The sequence below is a fragment of the Cervus canadensis genome, chromosome 29 (assembly GCF_019320065.1).
Source record: "Cervus canadensis isolate Bull #8, Minnesota chromosome 29, ASM1932006v1, whole genome shotgun sequence".
Lineage (NCBI taxonomy): Eukaryota > Metazoa > Chordata > Mammalia > Artiodactyla > Cervidae > Cervus > Cervus canadensis.
This window is the reverse complement of record NC_057414.1, coordinates 38,785,510-38,805,119: the sequence shown is the minus strand read 5'-3', so window position 1 is coordinate 38,805,119 and position 19,610 is coordinate 38,785,510. Positions and strand designations below refer to the sequence as shown.

The 19,610-nt window shown below is 46.0% G+C and overlaps 1 protein-coding gene and 1 non-coding gene across 2 annotated transcripts in view; both read right to left on the bottom strand.

The window, feature by feature from the left end:
• Positions 1 to 303: 303 nt before the first annotated feature.
• SLC3A2 (solute carrier family 3 member 2) overlaps positions 304 to 19,610 on the bottom strand; it is a 28,453-nt gene continuing 9,146 nt past the window's right edge. Inside the window, exons 2-10 of the mRNA XM_043451765.1 lie at positions 5,925 to 6,362; positions 5,366 to 5,539; positions 4,678 to 4,772; positions 3,021 to 3,089; positions 2,876 to 2,934; positions 2,530 to 2,710; positions 2,275 to 2,418; positions 936 to 1,019; positions 304 to 808 (exon numbers count right to left, since the gene is read on the bottom strand). Coding sequence (XP_043307700.1) covers positions 446 to 808; positions 936 to 1,019; positions 2,275 to 2,418; positions 2,530 to 2,710; positions 2,876 to 2,934; positions 3,021 to 3,089; positions 4,678 to 4,772; positions 5,366 to 5,539; positions 5,925 to 6,362 — 1,607 coding nt within the window. The 3' untranslated portion in view covers positions 304 to 445. The remainder of the gene's footprint in view (positions 809 to 935; positions 1,020 to 2,274; positions 2,419 to 2,529; positions 2,711 to 2,875; positions 2,935 to 3,020; positions 3,090 to 4,677; positions 4,773 to 5,365; positions 5,540 to 5,924; positions 6,363 to 19,610) is intronic.
• Positions 17,248 to 17,433, bottom strand: LOC122431524. The gene has a single exon (XR_006266543.1). It is a non-coding gene; the product is annotated as a U2 spliceosomal RNA (small nuclear RNA).

Below are 19,610 nucleotides of genomic sequence, written 5' to 3'. Positions count from 1 at the left end.
AAGGCCAAGTCTGCAAAACAGGAAAAGTGACCATGCTTGGCTAGAGACCACTGTTGAGGGAGGTTAAAAAAAAAAAAAAGTCAAAAAAAAAGAGTCAGCAAGAGCTGAGACCTCCAGGAGAGAACACCCTGTCCAGGCTCAGGGAGGAGGTAGGGTGCTAGTCTGGCCTGAAACCTCCTGGCTGTTCTGACTTCGGGAGGCCCCTTCCGCTCTGGTCCTGATCACTGTGAGGGGGTCCAGCGGGGGAAAAGGGAAGGAGAGAGAAATTCCCGCCGTTGACAGCAGGTGGAAAGAAGACATGGCCTCAGCAGGCAGGAGTGACTTTTATTTGAAACCAGAAAACACCCTCTTTGGGGGTTCATCTGTAACAGTTTAAAAAAAAGAAAAGAGAGAAACCAGAACCCAAAGAGCCTGGGGAGGGATGGGGAAGGGTAGTGGGCCAAGGTCAGGCCACGTAGGGGAAGTGGAGCAGCAGCCCCTCGTGAGGTTGTAGGTTCAGGTGCTCCAGCTCAAGGGAGGTGCCCTCCTCACGGCCTGGCTGGGTGCTGAGCAACAGATCCACCTTGGCTGGCAGGCTGGTGCCAGTAGGCAGGCTGGAGCCCCCCAGCCTGGCCATTTGGCTCACGTCCCCAAAGTTGAGCACTACGAGGAAACGCTCGTTCTGGTCCCACTGGCGGACGTAGGAGAAGAGGTCGGGCCCCGAGGAGAGATTGTAGAAGTCTCCGTGCAACAGGGAGCGTTCCTTACCCCGCTGATCACTCAGCCGGCGGAACAGGAAGAGGAGGGAGTCAGGGTCCTCACTCTGGCCCTGCAAACGGTGATAAAGTGACAAAGATACTTCAGACAGGGACGAAGGGCTCCCCAGGGCACAAAGTCCTACCAGCCGCCAGCCCCCACCCCTTGCCCATCAGGCCCTGCCCGTGGTAAACACTTACCTTCACAGTCATGCTGATGTTTATAGATGCTGAGTTGTTGGGAAAGCTGGATTCATCCCACGGCATGACCGGGGCCTTCATAGGCTGAAAACCAGGGAAAAGAGGACTTTGAAAAAAACCTGACTGCTCTCCAACTCTTCCCCTCATTTTCAGATTTATAACCTCCTCTACCTCAGGGCCTCGCACTGTCCCCTCAGCCCGGAGGGCGCTTCTCCCAGAGAGCCACAGGCCAGTCCCTCACTGCACTCTGATCCCTGCTCAGGGACGTCCCTCAGGGTTTCTGAGGCCACTCGAAATAAAATCGACTGTATCCCCTACTCTCAAAGCCCCATACCCTGCTTTCTTCCGCAAAGCACATGTCAGCACCTGGCATCCTCATTATATGCGCTTACCATCTGAATCCACCACCTCCAGGTCTTTTGTGTACTGCTGTATCCTCTGTGCATAGCACACAGGAATTACCCCATCAGTTTTGTGGAGTAAGTGAATAATGGGTTTTATAAATGGGCTTCCCAGGTGGCACTAGTGGTAAAGAACCCGCCTGACAATGCAGGAGACATAAGAGATGCAGGTTCAATTCCTGAGTCGGGAAGATCCCCTGGTGGAGGGCACGGCAACCCACTCTAGTAATCTTGCCTGGAGAATCGCTACGGAGAGAGGAGGCTGGCGGGCTATAGTACACAGGGTTGTAGAGTCAGACACGACCGAAGCAACTTAGCACACGCATACGCGGGTTTTATAAACATCAGCTCAATGTCAACCTCCAACCTTGTGGCTAAAGCCAAGTGGGAGCCTTCACGGTCTTACCCACCTCGGCTCTCACTGTGCGTATCTGGTCCCCTACAAAGCTCTGAGTTCCTGGACAGCACAGGGCCTAACCAAGAGTGGCCAGTGGCCAGTGAATGAACAAATTACTAAGTAACGGCTACCATACTGAACTCCTACCAGGGAGCAGGCACTGCATTTTAAATATGCCTTGTTTCAGTCATAACTACTCTGCGTGTGTTAGTCGCTCAGTCGTGTCCAACTCTTTGTGACCCCATGGACTATAGCCCACCAGGCTCCTCTGTCCATGAGATTCTCCAGTCAAGAATCCTGGAGTGGGTTGCCATTTCCTTCTCCATACTACTCTATAAGGAATGCAATTATCGCAGAAAAAATGATTAAGAGTCAGAGAGAGAAAATAACTTGCCAAGGCCACACAGCGACTGACCAGGGGGCTGACTAGCAAACAAGCTTTCCTTCCCAAGGCTCATGGTCTGTCCGCCGCCAGCCACAGAACCACTGTGATGGACGAACACAACCTCTCCCCTTGTGCTGGGCAGGCAGCAAGCGTTACCTGTCCAGGAAGGCCAGCTCCCTCCAGGCCAATCTCGTCTCCGTAGCTGAACACTGGGGTCCCCGGCAGGGTGAACAGCAGCAGCTGGTAGAGTCGGAGGAGTTGGGGCGACACAAAGGACGTCAGGAGCCCCGCCTGAGACCCCTGCAGGAGCGGACGCACTTGTGAGCCCCGGAGCCCACTCCTGCCTCTGCCTCCCAATACCCTCTCTCCCAAACAGCCTCCCGCCCCCTCTCCCACCGCTGCGGTACGCACACTCCAGCTGCACCAGCGGCTGCCGAAGGCGTTCAGATACTCAGTGACCAGGAGATTTGTATGACTCCCAGTTAAGTCGGAGTGTGACAGGTAAGAGCTAGTCAACAACAGGTCCTTGGTGGGTTCGAGCAGGCTCAGGATCTGCTGAAGGTCGGAGGAGTCTGTGCCTGCAATCAAGAGCCTGCACAGAACAGAGTGGGAGTGAAGGTTAGTACGGGACAAGAAAGGAGAATGGAGGCGAAGAAGGTTCTCTGGGCTAGGAACTCCCCCCTCTCCTGGAGCTCACACTCCACTGGGGGGTTCCCAGAGTGGAGCTGAATTGGGGAGGCTGGGGTCTGGCACCCACCGATCCTCACTGACACTCTTAGTGATGTTCTGCCACTCAGCCAAGAATGAAGGCGCATTCTAAAAAGAAAAGAGCAGACTCGTGAGGAAGGGAAGGCTATCGGGCCGTGGCAAGACTTTTGTTCTCACATGGAAAGGGTACTCACTGTCAGATTCTGCACGTCCCGGACCTGAAACCCATCCACACCGGTCTGCAGCCAAAACTTCAGAGCTTCCTATCAGGAGAAAGGCAGAAGTACAGAGGAAAGCTATCACTGCTGATGGAAAGGCTCAGAAGATTCCAGCCCACATTAAATCTTGCCTACCCTATACTTCCCCATGACCTCAGGAGAGGCATTTGCCTTGAACAGTCTCACTTTCTTGCCTCTACTATAAAGCTTTAGCCTTCAGTTCCCCTTTCATTCTAACCCATCACTAATCCTTAGTGATACAATGCTCTTCTCTACTCCTCCCCATGGTAAATCGCAAAGCTTTACCTTTAACACCTACAGAAAAGGCCTATACGCTAAATGTGAACTTCCTTCAACACTTAGCATATGTAGAATGTTGATATACTCATTTTACAGATAAGGAAACAATGTCAGAGAAGCAAGGAGGCATGCCCAAGGCCACAATCAGAGAGCAACAGTGAAGGGACCTAAAATGCTAACCAAGATCCCAAGATGAGCATACTTACTCTTCTCCCAGTTTCTTGGAGCCTGGGGAGGGTCTAAGTAAAAGAGCCTTTCAGAACAAGACTCAGGATAAAAGCCAAATATTCAAAGCACAGCCCCAGGGCAGTTTACCCAATGATTTGAAAAGAGAAGCCAGCTCTGCAGAATAGGCCCAGGCTCGAAGCCCTGGCATTCAGGCTGCACGTGACATGGGCCCCCACCACCCCCAACCCCACCCTCTCTTCTGGGTGCTCTCTCTGCTCCCTGCGTTCTCTTCTGGTCTCCATTTTCATCTAAGGCTACCACACTTCACGCCTTAACATCTAAAAACGTTCTCTTCTCAGTAACTTTTAAAGGGTCTTCCAGCAAGTGGCAAGGAATGAACCAAATGACCCCAAAGGTCAACTGAAATGCTGGGAGTACAGAATTCTACCTCAGAATCCTGGCTGCCAGCAGAGGGTCAGTCTGCCTCCATTTTTGTTCTACCCCTTCTGAACTGGTCAGTGCCCTAGAACCCAGGCATTAGGAGCTGGGATGACTTTCAAAACCCCACCCCCAGTCTACAGGGTACAGAGTTTGAGCCTTATACCTTCAGAGAAGGCAGATTTGAGATTTAAGATTAGTTGGGACCTTCAATCCCAGGGCATATTAAAGCCCCTCTGAACCTTAGCTTCCTCACTACACAGACTTAGGATATGGGTAGGAACCTTGTTTGGTTATAGAGGATTAAAGAAGGTATATAGAAACACTCGGCATATTCTCAGACACATAGGAAGACCCCAATGCTTACAATTTCAGACTGGGCTACCTTCCAAAACACATCAAATAAGAAATGGGAAACCAGACAGGACAGGATTCCCACAGAGAAAGGGCTTCCTCTGCCAAAAAGAAGAAAATTCACATCTGAAAAATTCCATCCTGGCACTGTCACCCTCAGAGTCAGGGAAACAGGTGGTCAGAAAAGCAACAAACAAAAAGAGGGATGTACTGCTTGCCTATCCTTCCGCCTGTGGGAAGAGCGTGCCTGCTGGGCTACAAGGAGCCCGGGGCCCCTCGGGTGGTGCCAGGCTTCATTTATAGAACTCACTATGAAAGGACCAAACAGCCCCAGCATCTGGCTCCCACCTGCCGTCAGCACCAACACACTCACCTTCATTTTGGTGGCCACAGTGTCAACCTGAGTGGATTGAAACCAAGGGCTCTGGCCCTTGTAGTTCGGAGTGAGGTCCAGGATGACCTGGATGCCTAGAACAAAGGAGGAAGAGGTGGTTGATAGAAAGAGTTTGGGAGAAGGGAAAAGGAAGAAATTAACAAATACAAGTGGATAGCATACTCCCTATGTATTGGTACAAAAGCTTAGATTTGAACCCTGGTGTAACTCATTTCATTGAAACAAAGATATGAGCAAGTATGGAGGGGAGGGGAGCGGTGTTGGGAAGGAGTAGTGTAACAGAGAAGGCTAAGGTATGAAGCCCTGGCCCCGTCATGCCCAAAGTGAACTTTTTTCAAAGTAAGACAAGATTTTTACTTGAATTTTTTTTTCCTCCAAAGGATCTACTCTTAAGTTTTACAACCACTGATTTAGCAAAAACCTACATTTTGCAAATAAGGGCACTGAAGCCCAGAAGCTAAATAACTGTACATCCAAGTATACGAAGTCTCTGAACCACCTGACAAATCCACTTTAAGTTGAAGCCTAACGACCCTCCCCTGGACTTGCCCTAGGAAAACTGTGAGACAGTCAGCAATAAACCAGACAAAAATCCTCTCCGGCCTTTTCCGTGGCCAGAAGCCCAAGTCCTCTCTAGCTGCTGCTTTGCAAGTTCTAGGACACCCACCCTTCTTCTTCGCCGAGTGCAGGAGACTCTCAAAATCTTCCTGGGAGCCAAAAATGGGGTCGATCTGTTCCAAGTTGGTCTCTGTGAGGTCATCCTCCTGGTTCTTATGAATTGGGCCCAACACAACACCCTTCACCTTCAGGGTGCTTAAGTAATCGAGCCGCTCCTTTAGGCCTGAAATGGAGAAGCAAAGTTCCAGTGAGGCCTCGCCTAGGCCCCAGATCACCGCTATGAGGCTGGATCACCAGACTGAGACGCTGACGTAAGGCGGCTAGCAAGTTGCTTCAGAAACACGCTTCGGCAGGCTAAGGGCGCCGGGAGGGGGAGGGGAGCCTGCTGAGTAAGCCACCCTCAGGAAAGAGCGAGTGGGGGGCAGCTTCCTTCAAAGAAAGCAAGGAGGGGCTACGTCTCGGGAAGCGGTCGCCGGTACCGAGCAGGGTAGAGAACCGTCTGAGTCAATCTGGGAACAGAGGTCGAAGCTGGGGACCATTTAAACTAAGGGCCCATGGGGTGGGAGGCGGGGACGCGCGGGGAGGGAGACGAGGGCACCCAGACTCACCCGCTAGGTTGCCCGCATCGTGGCCCAGGAAGGCCCGAAGGTCTCCAATGCGGTAGAGGGCGCCCTTGTGCCACCATCTTTGTTCCGGCAGCTCGCGGCAGCGAGGCGCCTGCACGATGATGACCACGGCGCCGGCCAGCATGCCCAGCCAGCCGAGCCAGAAGAGCAGCAGCAGCGCCCAGCGGGTGCGTACCCAGGCGGGGCTGCCCGCCACCTTCAGCAGCTCCTCTTTAGACAGACCCGTGAACTTGGCCTCGGCCGCCGCGTCCGCCTCATCGTCGGCCACCTTGATCTTCACCAGACCATTCTTCTCGGTGCCGCCCGCCACGACCACGGCCATCGCCGCCCCAGACGCCGCGTTCATCGGCTGCTTCTCGGGTTCCAGCTCGTTCAGTTCTACTTCCTTCATGTCCACCTCGGTGTCCTGGCTCATGGTGCCTGCGGAAACGGAGACACGACGCGGTCTGCGGTCAGCTAGTGGCTGGACACCTGCCCGGATCTCTTGGCCCCAGAACAGACTCGCAGGCTTCCGTGGCTCCGCTTAGGTTCCCCGACCGAGTCTGCGGCGCGGCCGGGCGCGGCCTCGGGGCCTGAGTAAGGGAGCCCCGCCCCGGCCCGCCCCCGCTTGTCCCTTAAAGTGGAACCTCCTGGGTTGCTCTTTCAGGGACTGAAAAGGGTGGGCGGCGGCCGAAGTAGTAACGTTGGGAACTCAACTCCGATGGCTGCGTGATTCAATTCCCCTGGTCTGTTTCCTCATCTGGAACCTTCTAGCCCTAACGTTCGGACATTCAGAAGGCAGAGCACGGAGCCACCTTTAGGCAGGCGGAGTCTGTAATCTGTCCCGCACCGGGCCCCCGCTGGTCCGCCCGCCGCCGCCTAAGTGGGCATAAAGGGGATATCCAGAACTGCGGGGGTTCCGAGGCTCTTCTTTGCCCACCGGACAGTTTGTGACTTCCCGGGACACCATCTTCCATTTACCCTGGCCACTTGAACTCAGAGTCAACGAAACTCAACTCAGCCCTTTCCCTCACCGGGCCTTGTCTTCTCAGGCCTCTGGGCCTTGGCACTGGACCCCCGCTTTCCCGCAGGGCTTACTCCCACTCTTTCAAGATATCTTGAGTGTAGTTCAATTAATTCATCATGCAGCAACTATTTACTGAGTGCCCATGCAATAGTGTGCTTCATTAACTTTAGTGAATTAACCCTAATCTAGTCTTCTTCATGATATTTTCTGATGAATCTGTTTGGACAGAATTGCTGACATTCCCCATTTTACCCTACCCAGCCCCCACTTTCTGGCGCCAGGATGTCGGACAGCTAGGAATCCAACATCCAGAAGAGACTGATGGATAATCTCGGGACTGACAACATGCAGGGGCTGGGCCTCTGTTGGAGGCATCCATCTTCTCACTACAGATCAGAAGGTGCCAGGGCCAGACTGTTCCCCACTTTGCAGGGCCTCCTTCCCAGTCCCTTCGCTGTGCTAGGCCTTGGAGGCAGCTGGTACTGCTGAGGCCTTGTTGGCATGTGGCCAGGCACCTTGGACTTGCGCGTTGCTCAGTCGCTTGGTCATCTGACTCTTTAAGACCCCATGGACTGCAGCATGCCAGGCTCCCCTGTTCTTCACTACCTTTAGCCCAAACTCATGTCCGCTGAGTCAGTGATGCCACCCACCATCTCATCCTCTGTCACCCCTTCTCGTCCTGCCTTCAATCTTTCCCAGCATCAGAGTTTTTTCAGTCAGTCAGCTCTTCGCATCAGATGGCCCAAGTATTGCAAAGACCTTGAAGACCATCCAACTTCTCCCCACAGAGGACCCCGGATTGAAGAGTGAGACAAGGTTCAGCCGGACATCAACACCATGAGGTGCCAACACTCTCAGGAACTTCTTGTTCCTAAGCAGCGCCAACTGGGTTATTTTCAGAGAGGACCTGAAGGAAGTAAGTTCTTTCTCCCTCTCCCACCTGGGCTGGAAGCCAAGATAGCTGTATATTTGGAAGAAAACAGAAACCAAGATCTGAAGAAATAGAAGCGGTACCAAAGGAGAGCAGAGACAGTGAAAAAGCTCACCCCCTGCCCTTCCCCTTCATTCCTCTCCCTTCTTCATACCAGACTCATCCCCATCCCCCACCGCAAGCAAGCGGGTAGAGGCTGGAGTTCAGACCTGTGCTCAGTGATGATAGCAAGTCCAAGGTGCTCTGGCCATATGCCAAATAAGTGCCAACCAGGGCCCCTGAACAGACTATGAAAGCTCAAAGTTGAAAGCTCAAAGTTAAGAACTGTGGGGTCAGACACTCTCTTTGAGATGGTTCAAGGTAACACTCCCATACATACACACAGTATCTGACTCACAGTCCCCCACAGCTCCAGAAAGATGAAACCAATCCCCCCAGCATTCAGTAAAGAAGCTAACAACTTGCCTCCCCAAGTTTATCACCCACCACACCCGTCACAGGAACCACCCTCCAACAACATCAGCCTTCAAACACCTGTTAGTCCTGCCTCATAACCAGCTAGGTCAGGCCTCTGCGTCTTTGTTAACGTCATCCCCTATGTGTTTGACCTTCCTTTTCTGCCTCATAAACTCCAATTCATTCCAGACCTAGCTCAAATGACAGCTTCTCTCAAATCCCCAGAAAGAATTACTTTCCATCTACTGGGCACCTATCTCTTCTACAATTCACATCCTATTTATTACTTTTCCCTGTCTGAGTGTCAGCACTTCAAGACAAGTGGCAGAGCCTTGTGCTACCTGTTGATGAACCTGCCTGCTCAGAAGGAGGCACTTTATAAGTGTGCGGTAAGTAAGTGCTATTATCATTAAAACGCGGTATTTCCCTTCTTAGAAGCAACTCAACAAAAGTAGCATGTATTTGAAAAGAAACGTGCACCTCAGTGTTCACAGCAGCATTTACAATTGTAAAGATATGGAAGGTGTCCTTCAACAGACAAATGGATATAAGAAGATATAGTATATATATGGAATACTACTTAGCCATAAGAAAGAAGGAACTTTTGCCATTTGCAGCAACACAGATGGACTTTGAGGGCATCATGCTAAGTGAAATATCTTTCTCAGACAGAGAAAGATACATGCTGTATGATATCACTTATATGTGGAGTCTAAAAAAATATAACAAACTAGTAAATTTAACAAAAAAGAAGCAGACTCGGATATAGAGAACAAACTAGTGGTTACCAGTGTGTGTGTGGGGGGGTACTCTATAGGGGTGAGAGACCAGGAGGTACAAACTACTGGATATAAAATAGGCTCAAGGATGTATATAACATGGAGAATATAGCCAATATTTGGTAATAACTGTAAATGGAAAGTAACATTTAAAATTGTATTTAAAATTTCTTAATTAAAAAATTACAGGAAAAAAGTAGTATGTGAAGATAAAGGAATAAAGTGAAAAGGAATTTAAACATTGTATGGTATCAAGAGGAAGCTGTTTATGCAGGAAAACAAACCAAGACTTGTAACTGTTCAACTAAATAAAACAAAGTGATAAATCTGGTTGAAGGGGAGGACAAAAAAGAAACAGAGCAAGACAGCAGAGAAAGAGGGCTGAAGGTGGCGAGGGATCCTACAATCCTACAGTGTATGTTGCTAAATACAGAACTTAATATTTACTATAGAATTCAAAGTATATAATTTGTTCAAGAAGAATTTAGCCTCTTGAAGCAAGGAAAAAAGTCGTTCAAGAGTCCAGAGCCAATAAGGACAGATTCAGTTCAGTTCAGGTCAGTTCAGTCGCTCAGTCGTGTATGACTCTTTGCGACCCCATGAATCGCAGCACGCCAGGCCTCCCTGTCCATCACAAATTCCCGGAGTTTACTCAAACTCATGTCCATCGAGTCGGTGATGCCATCCAGACATCTCATCCTCTGTCGTCCCCTTCTCCTCCTGCCCCCAATCCCTCCCAGCATCAGGGTCTTTTCCAATGAGTCAACCTTCACATGAGGTGGCCAAAGTATTGGAGTTTCAGCTTCAGCAACAGTCCTTCCAGTGAACACCCAGGACTTATCTCCTTCAGGATGGACTGGTTGGATCTCCTTGCAGTCCAAGGGACTCTCAAGAGTCTTCTCCAACACCGCAGTTCTAAAGCATCAATTTTTCGGTGCTCAGCTTTCCTCACAGTCCAACTCTCACATCCATACATGACCACTGGAAAAACCATAGCCTTGACCAGACGAACCTTTGTTGGCAAAGTAATGTCTCTGCTTTTTAATATGCTATCTAGGTTGGTCATAACTTTCCTTCCAAGGAGTAAGCGTCTTTTAATTTCATGGCTGCAGTCACCATCTATTAATCAGGTCATTAAAGTCTTCAGGACTTTACACTCATTCAAACAAATTGTGGGAGTGCAGGGCAGTTGGGGCCCTGAAGTTCAGAGGGCTAAGTCCACAGAAAAAGTTCCTTTCTAATCCCCTGTTGCAAAAATTTATGTCCCATGTTTCCCAATAGGTGAGGATTACTTGATCTTAGCCAAAGATATGGAAGTTTTCCCTCTTCAGTGTGTTTAAAAAAAAAAAGATTTCCAAAACAGAGCAAAGATGGGAAGATAGTTAGAAACTTAGGAGACTGTCCAACAGACTCTGCAACACTGCCAAAGCTGAAGGTATAATTCCAAAGACCCAGGAAAAAAGCATCCAGGCTGTACCTCTAAACTACCCATCAGCCTTGAGGAGTTTAGCCATTCGAAAACTGGATGATGGCTGAAGTTAAGGAACTGAGCACTTGGAAGTCAAAGTGCCGCCGAGATGAAAGCAGAGAAGGAACGTGACCCCAACCAAAGGGGCGCACTTGCATGCTCGCTTCGGCAGCACATATACCAAAGGGGCGCGCTTAGAAGCAGTGTTGGAATATTATTTGTTATTACAAGTCCTGCAGGAGGGACACTGGCTGGTGAAGAGAACTGTCAGAGTTGTCATACTTAAGGGTGAGGAATGCGAGTGGGGATAAAAGCCAGAAAGAATAAAGGGAAAACAAGCAAAGCCTTCTCGTTGCAGAAGAGAAATGAATGCACCATCTGCAAAGTATCTCATACTCAAATAAACTGAACAACACTGAAGCAAGTCATTCTCTCTAATGCAACCAAATATTAAAAGAGAAACACCAGAGATACAGATCAATTTATGGACAAGATAGAGAAGTTATTACTCTTGGATAGATGACATCAGATATTCAACTGATCAGAGAGAATACTGATCTCATCAAAAGGCTAACTGGTAGTAAGAGATTAAATGATTCCTTAAATGAACACTGAAGTACGCCAACACCAGCTCCTTCTGCAGTCCTGGTCACACAATACTGGTGGGTATTGTCAGTTTCCCCATCTCCTGTGCTCTTCAAACTATCATCACATTCTTTGAAAGGAATTCACTTAAGTGCAGCCACACGCAAGAGGGATGAAATTACACTCTGCCTCCCAGAGGGAGGCGTACCTTCATAAATTATTTGGGATTTTTCTGTGCAGAAGATTTCTCTTTTCCCTCTCATATATTTATCTATCTATTCATTTATTTATATCAGTATGGATTCTTGGATAATTATTTTATACTTTGGGTTAGAATCGAACACTGTACTGCTTTCTTGCTCCAATTATTCCAGCTTTTGCCACTGTGAGCTCTCTCACTTTGGCCACTGCATCCTTTTAACACATGCCCCTTTCTCCTCTTTTTTTTTTTTTTTTGGGCATTTTACTTTCTGGCACTATAAGATGCTTCAGGTTCATCTTGTATATTCTCTAGGGCCCCAGCCCTAGAAATACCATTTCTCCAAGGAGCCGTAGTCCGTTTTATTGGAGAATAGTATTAGAAGTCAAGATATGGGCACTCAGGCATCTTTTGAGGAACGAAAGTTATCCATCAAAAATATGTCTTGGGAATTCCCTGCCAGTTCAGTGGTTAGGACTCCGTGCTTTCACTGCTGAGGGAGTGAGTTCAATCTCTGGTCAGAAACTAAGATCCCACAAGCTGCGTGGCATGGCCAAATAAATAATTAAATAATTTATAATTAAATAATTTATATATATATATGTATGTTTTTTTCTTGTATACTCCATGTTTTTGGGGGTGGTTGGTGTCCTATTTTTAAAATCTTTCCTTACTTCAAGGCCTGAAAGATATTCATCTATACATTCTACAGAAAAAAAGGCTTTATTTTTGACATTTCAATCCTCAATCCATTTTTAATTGATGTTTACTTATGGCATAAGGTAGGGAACTAATCTCATTTTTTCCAGATGGATAATTATAATGCAAGGAAAATGCATCCATAGTACTACCCTGGTGGTGCAATGGACAGGAATCCACCTGTCACTGCAGGAGACATGGGTTTGACCCCTGGTCTGGAAAGATTCCACATGCCTTGGGGCGACTAACCCTGTGTGCAACAACTACTAAGCCGGTGAGCAAGTACTAAGCCTGCTCACAGCAACTAGAGAAAGCCCAAGCAAAGCAATGAAGACCCAGTGCAGCCAAAAATACATACAAACATGTGTATATTTGGTCTCTGTCCCTCGTTACTGACACGGAGCTCCTAACTCCCTTAGAATCTCCTGGGTGACAGGAATGCCTTTTGCTCTAATGAGGCCACTCCTGATGGGCTCCTAGATAGCTTCAGGATTGGGCTGGTTACCAAAAAGGCATGACTGGACTGATGAAACCTCCAGTCCCACTCCCCAACCTCTGGGAAGGGGAGAAGGGCGAGAGATTGGATTAATCATCAATGGCAACGATTTAATCAACTGTACCTGTATAAAAATACCTAATGACGATCACATCTACAGTTTCCGAGTTGGTGAACACATCGAGGTGCTGGCAGCGTGGCACCCACACCCCTACTCCTTGCACCTAGCCTTCTTCCATTTGGCTGTTCCCAAGTTGTAGCCTTCATAATAAACTGGCGATAGTAAGTAAAATGCTGTACCTGACTCAGTCCCTCAAGGAACCCATACTCTCCAATCAACTAAATGACCTCCAAATCTTTGTCAAATATTATGACCCACTAATTTCTAGTTAATTCTGTATTTCTAATTATCCAAAATTAATCTGAAACTGAGATTCCCACAACCCCCTACAGCCTCTCCTCCTCAACCCCCCTGCTCAGGATCACAGTTCAGTGAGTGACACAGCTATTCTTCCAGTTTTCTAGGCCAGAAGCACATGGGCAATTTTCTTAGCTCTTGTATCTTCCTATCCTCCCTGTCCAGCTAGATGCTGGTATAAACTCTGTAGCCTGATTAATATAGGTACAATATCTCCACTTAGGAAGAAACACACACACACATACACACACAAGCTTCTGCTGCATGCTATCATGAAACTCTCTAAACAAACTGGAAATGGTTCCAAGTCTCCACCCAGACTTAAAATGTGCCAGTTCTTGCTCCTGCATTCAGTATTTCAAATCATGTCTTATAAATGTATTTATACAAATATATTTACATGAATATTAATAAATATATTAATAAATAAACCAAGCTCTCAAGCACTTTTGATTTTCACAGACATTCAACATGGCTAAATGTTACCAAAGCTTTCCAGCAATACAATCCTAAAGACACATAATGAGGTGTTCAATATTCACTTCCCGAACATAAACTCTTCCTTCATTCCCTCAAGGCAAGTAACTCAGTATTTGAATTGTTCTGCCCACATCTGTCCCAGCTCCTACCTATGCTCCTTTTAGGGTCAGTTATAGAAAAAATCTTAGGGCTCCATAGAGGGAAACAGGTGCCTAACTAAATTTTTAAAATATGTTTTTATCACGAAGGGCCACGGTGGGTGTTGACACGATGTGATTTCTGCCCAATGCTCTGAATGTCAAAGTGAAGAAATTCAATGAAGTGGGGGTGGGGGGCGGGGGGTGGTGTGGAAACATTGGGAGTAACTATGACTCTCTTAAGGTAGCCAAATGTCTCGTAACAAAAACAAAGAAAATAAAAAATAAAGAAAAAAATAAAGTATGTTCTTATATATATATTTTTAGTTAATTATTTATTTATTTGACTGTGCTGGGTCTTAGTTGCAGCAGGCAGGATATTTTGTGAACTCTTAGTTGCGGCATGTGGGATCTAGTTCCCTGGAAAGGGATAGAACCTGGACCCCCTGGATTGGGAGTGTGAATCCTTAGCCACTGGACCACCAGGGAAGTCCTTGTTTTTATATTTAACAAGGTGAAAAGGGGGTATATAATGTTGAGAAGTAGACATTTAGGGACAAGTATGGAATAATAGAAACCTGAATTTAAAATAGCTCCTTACATTGCATCTAAATTGGTTAATTTCAACAACACTCTGTAAAATAATTTGAACTACAGAGAAATTAAAAACAAACTAAAAAATGTAAACACATCACTAAGAAGGGAAACCCTCTTTTCTAATTAAAATAGAAACTGTTGCATTAATGAAATGCTAGCTAGAACGTAACCAGTCTGAGAAAGGAGATAAACTTCTTCCTTGAAGAAACACATACTCCTAGGATAGGAACTAAAGAATTAACAGCTACAGTCACCTGATTACCACAGCCTGATTTTCAGTTTCTTCACCACTGTTAAGTCCCCAGTGACATATGCCCAGAGGTGCTGCAATTCCAGGCTGTGATACTGATATTGGGCCTTCTCTGGTGGCCCAGTGGTTAAGACTCTGAGCTTCCACTGCAGGAGGGCAAGGGGCACAGGTTCAATCCCTGATCAGGGAATTAAGATCCCACATGCTGTACGGACCAAATACATACTTGGTCTTCAGTCCTCTTTCCTGGCACCAGGGCCTCTAAAATCTTTGGAATCTCTAGAATAAAGAGTGGAACTGTCAGCCTCACCCCTCACTCTCCAGAGAGGGTAGAGGAGCCGAAGCCTGATTAATCACCAACAGCCAATGATCATGCCTGTATAATGTAAAAGTCACTCAGTCATGTCCGACTTTTTTGTGACCCCCATGGACTGTAGCCTGCCAGGCTACTCTGTCCATGGGATTTCCCAGGCAAGAATACTGAAGTGGGTTGCCATTTCCTTCTCCAAAAAATGTCTCTTTTAAGCTGCTGTATACACTAGCAATGAAAACTATGAGACCTAAGATTAAATCTAACAGTGAATAGATGACTTCTTTATGAAGGAAAAGATAATATCCTACAGAAACACATTCAAACAAAAAATAAAGGGAACCTAGTATATGCCAGGCACTGTTCTATGAGGCGGGGTGGTAGCAAGGAAAGAGAGCCTGCTTTCATGACGTTTAATTTCACCAAGTGAAAGAAAGAAAATTAAAGAATAAATACTCAAACACCCGTAACATGTCAAATGATTACAAGTGCTGTGGAAAGGCAGAGTACGATGAGAAGGAGATTACTTGATTCAGGGAAGGCGTCTCTGATGAGGTGATATTTGAGCAAAGACCCAAAGAGGTAAGCGAACAAGGGAGCTTCCTAAAAGAAAGTTTTCTAGGTGAGGGAACAGCAAGTGTAAAGGCCAAAAGGAGAACCGTCTCATAATTGTAAACAGAAAGATTTGATGTCATAAAGAAATTAACGCTCCCTGATGAAATAAAATTCTAAGGCAGGATAAAAAAAGCTGACATAAACTTTCCCTGGCCGCTTTAGCCACTGCCCTCTCCCCTTTGGTGTGCACTGTGGATCTGCATGAACCAGATCCCCTCAGAAGACACAGCAATGCCTACTTGCAAAAACAAACAAAAGCAACTTCCTCCTGGCACCAGGAAGGTAACTCCTTAGAAAATAACATTCCTTTCTCAATTCTGTAGGGGGTCACAATAACTCACAACTTGCCTTGCTGGACTATGTTACTTTGATGTAGGACCCTTTGTCTCAAAAATTTCTATAACTCTGCTTTGACCTCTACCAGGGGAACAGTCCTCAGAGCTTTCAGAAAGATCGTCTCCTGGGTCATAATCCTCCAGCTGGCTTAAAGAAAATTCTCCAGTTCTTTCTTAGACTGACTACTGATTAATTTTTTTCATCAACATCCCCAGACAGTCTATCAATCCACTGCAATTCCAATACAAATCTTAATGTCCGTTCTTGGGAACTTTATGATTCTTTAACACATGTGTAAGAGATAAGGGCTAAAAACAGTAAAGATATTTTTTAAGTAATACTTTTGAAGACAAATCCTACCATATATCAAGCATGTTATATTCCTAAGTAATAACAGTAGCATGCTAAAGTAATAATCATAACATGAAATAGCCAAAGGAATGGACAAATGAACCAACAGAACAGAATATGAAACCTGAAACTCATGCATATTTGAAACCTTAAAATATGCACAGATAATATTACAACCACTGGAGGAAAGAATAGCTCTTCACCAAATGGCACTGAAAAAATAAAGTTAGGTGACTACTTAAAAGTAAACACAATAATATATTCCGAGTGGTTAAAAGACCTAAATATGAAAAGCAAATATTTTAAATTTTTAGAAAAAAAATGAGAGTATCTTTCTGATTTTCAAGGTAAGGAAGGAGTTCTTAAACAAGACACAAAAGCACAAACCATTAAGAAAAGAATAAATTCTACACGAAAAATCTGCACATCACAAGAGACCATAACAAACTGAAAAGACAAGCCACAAAAGGTAGAAGGCATAGTATCTGAAACTAATAAGACAACAGAGTCTTGTATAAAACATATAAAGTTTCACTGAAAACCACTAAGGAAAAAGGCAACAATTCAGCAGGAAAAACAATTTACAGACTAGGAACAGTAAGTTCACAAAATTGGATACACAAAAAAATGGCCAGTGAACTCTTGACAGATTACTTATTAGTAATCAATAAAATGCAAATTACAATCACAAAAAAACAATTTTATGTCCATCAGATTGGCAAAACATCTGACTGAACCAAGGGATGACAAGGGCGTGAAATTGCCTAAGTGGCAACATTAACTGGTATAATCACTCTAGGTGTGCAATTTACAAAAGTTTGTAGAACTGAAAATACTCTTAGATATTACCTATCAGTGTCACTCCTGGATTCATAACCCAGAGAAACTCTCATAAACGTGCAGAAAGCAACATACAGAGGATTTCACTGCAGTACTGATTATAGTAGTAAAAACTTAGAAACCTGTAAAAGGGTTTATCACTAGGGGACAAAATAATTTGTAGAACATATCTAGAGTATATAAAAAACTGAATTTTAAAGAGCTAGGGCACAAAAAGACAGGCAAAGTGTATCAAAAATATAACGCTAAAGAAAAGGGAGAAATAGGAGATTCACCTTAAAATTTTTTCCAAAAACTAAATGACACAAGAGCACCAATAGTCTCCTTTTTAATGACATCCTATCCCAAAAGAAAGAACCACACCCTTCATGGAGGAACTTCGGCACCTGGTGGACTTGGGGAATGGACGGAGAGAGCCTCGAGTTTATCTCCCTGTTCCAAAATTCCATTTAATAAAAGCATCCTCAGGTAGAGGATTTACGAGATGCTAAATGATATGAACAGATAATGATCTTGGGCCAAAACCCAAAGGAACAACCTATAATTAAGATTCCCTAACCAACAAGGACCAATGTATAGCAACTATACTCAATATTTTATAATAACCTATAAGGGAAAAGAATCTGAAAATAATATATATATTCATATACGTGTACATGTGGTTGTAGCTGCATCACTGTGCTGCTTACCTGACACTAACACAACACTGTAAATCAACTATACTTCAACTGGGAAAAAAAAAAGATTCTCATCAGGCTTTGCTTCCCAAACTTCCATTCAAGGTCACAAACGCAATCTTAAAGATGTTCCTTTAAAAATTTCACAAATTTGGCTCCTCCAAGACCCAGTCTAATCCTTCTCTGGGAGAGCTTCCAACTGGCATATTCCTCCCCGGGCTTCAGGAAATAAGGAAATTCTGTTCCCAGATTGAATCTTTGCCCTCCAAGCTCACTGCTGGGCACTGTGCGTTTGCCCATTCCTGCTCCTGGACTAATAGAGGCAGTGCCTCTTGCTGCCAGGAGAGGGCAGAACTATTCCCTGAGCAGCTGCCATTCTCAGAAAGATTCCTGTTGGAAGAAGCTGGTTTATAGCTCCAAAGTATTTCTTCTAACAACCTCTTCAGGAGCTTCATAACATAGGGCAGGTAAACACTGAGTTATAGTGACATGCTGAGAAAGATCGAGGGCAGGAGGAGAAGGGGGTGACAGAGGATGAGATAGACAGCATCACTGACTCAATGCACTTGAATCTGAGCAAACTCCGGGAGATATTGAAGGATGGGAAAGCCTGGCGTGCTGCAGTCCACAGGGTCTCAAAAGAGTCAGACACGACTGAGTGATTCAACAACAACAACAACAGTATATATATAGCAAATGAAGTCATGGTAGATAAATTGTTCAAGGCAGAGTGAGAAAACAAGTGGATCCAGAACAGAACCCTAAGTGCAATGGGTTAAAAAAAGAAGTGGGAGGTAAGGAAGTCAATGGAGTGGGGATGGAACAGTTTCAGAGATTCCTACTTTTTCTTTCCCAGACCAAAGGCTCCATGTGGGGACTTCCCTGGTGGTCCAGTGGTTAAGAATCCCCTTGCAATGCAGGAGACACAGGTTCAATCCCTGGTTGAGGAACTAAGATCCCACGTACTGTGGAGCAACTAAGCCCATGCACCACAACTAGAGAATCCCTGTGCTGCCAGGAAAAGTCCCACATGACGATTTTGTGTGATGCAACTAAGACCTGATGCAGCCTAAATAAATAATTAAAGACTCAATGTAGGGGGTTACTCCAACTCTTAGCAATCCCAGTAAGCACTTGGGGACCAGGGATATGATCACCAGATAAGAATCCAGGGACTTCAGGGAAATGTCCTGGAACGCAGGACTTAACCCCTGGCAAGGATTCCAGTGGGTGGGGCAAATCACTGTTTCGGTGGCTTATAGAAGCTTTGAGAAAGCAATGGCCTATGCTGAGTGAAACAGATATGCTTGAGTTGCCCTAATAGATGACAGAGGAAGCAATAAAGAGGCTGAAGAAAGCAGACATGCTGGAATGAATATATTACATGAGGCTAGAAGATCCATTAGAGAATTGTGTTCCAAGAAAGAGCTCAGAGGACACAACATTCACCAAGGCCATCAGGAATGCACTACTGATGGAGGCATCAGTATCACCTGGAAGTTCAGTGGCGGTTCTCCTCTACAGGCCGGGAGATGAAGTCACAGAGCTGACATCCTTACTTCCCGCTCACCTCCATCAAGTAATAGTGAAGCCAAAGTCGCTCAGTCATGTCCGACTCTTTGCGACCCCATGGACTGTATAGTCCACGGAATTCTGCAGGCCAGAATACTGGAGTCGGTAGCCTTTCCCTTCACCAGGGGATCTTCCCAAAGCAGTGATTGAACCCATGTCTCCCACATTGCAGGCGGATTCTTTACCAACTGAACCACAAGGGTTAGGGTTAGAGTAGCCTATCCCTTCTCCAGAGGATCTTCCTGACCCAGGAATTGAACTGGGGTCTTCTGCATTGCAGTGGATTCTTTACTGAGTTATCAGGGGAGGCCCATCAAGAAATACAGGAGAGGAATTACAGAGGCACTGCTTAACTGCCACAAGTCAGAAAGCTGTAATTATCATAAGGCTGGCAAGATTGGAGGGTTAGCCATGGGGCCTGGGACCCGTCAGAGACAACTGTAGACATAATAAACAGTGGTATCCC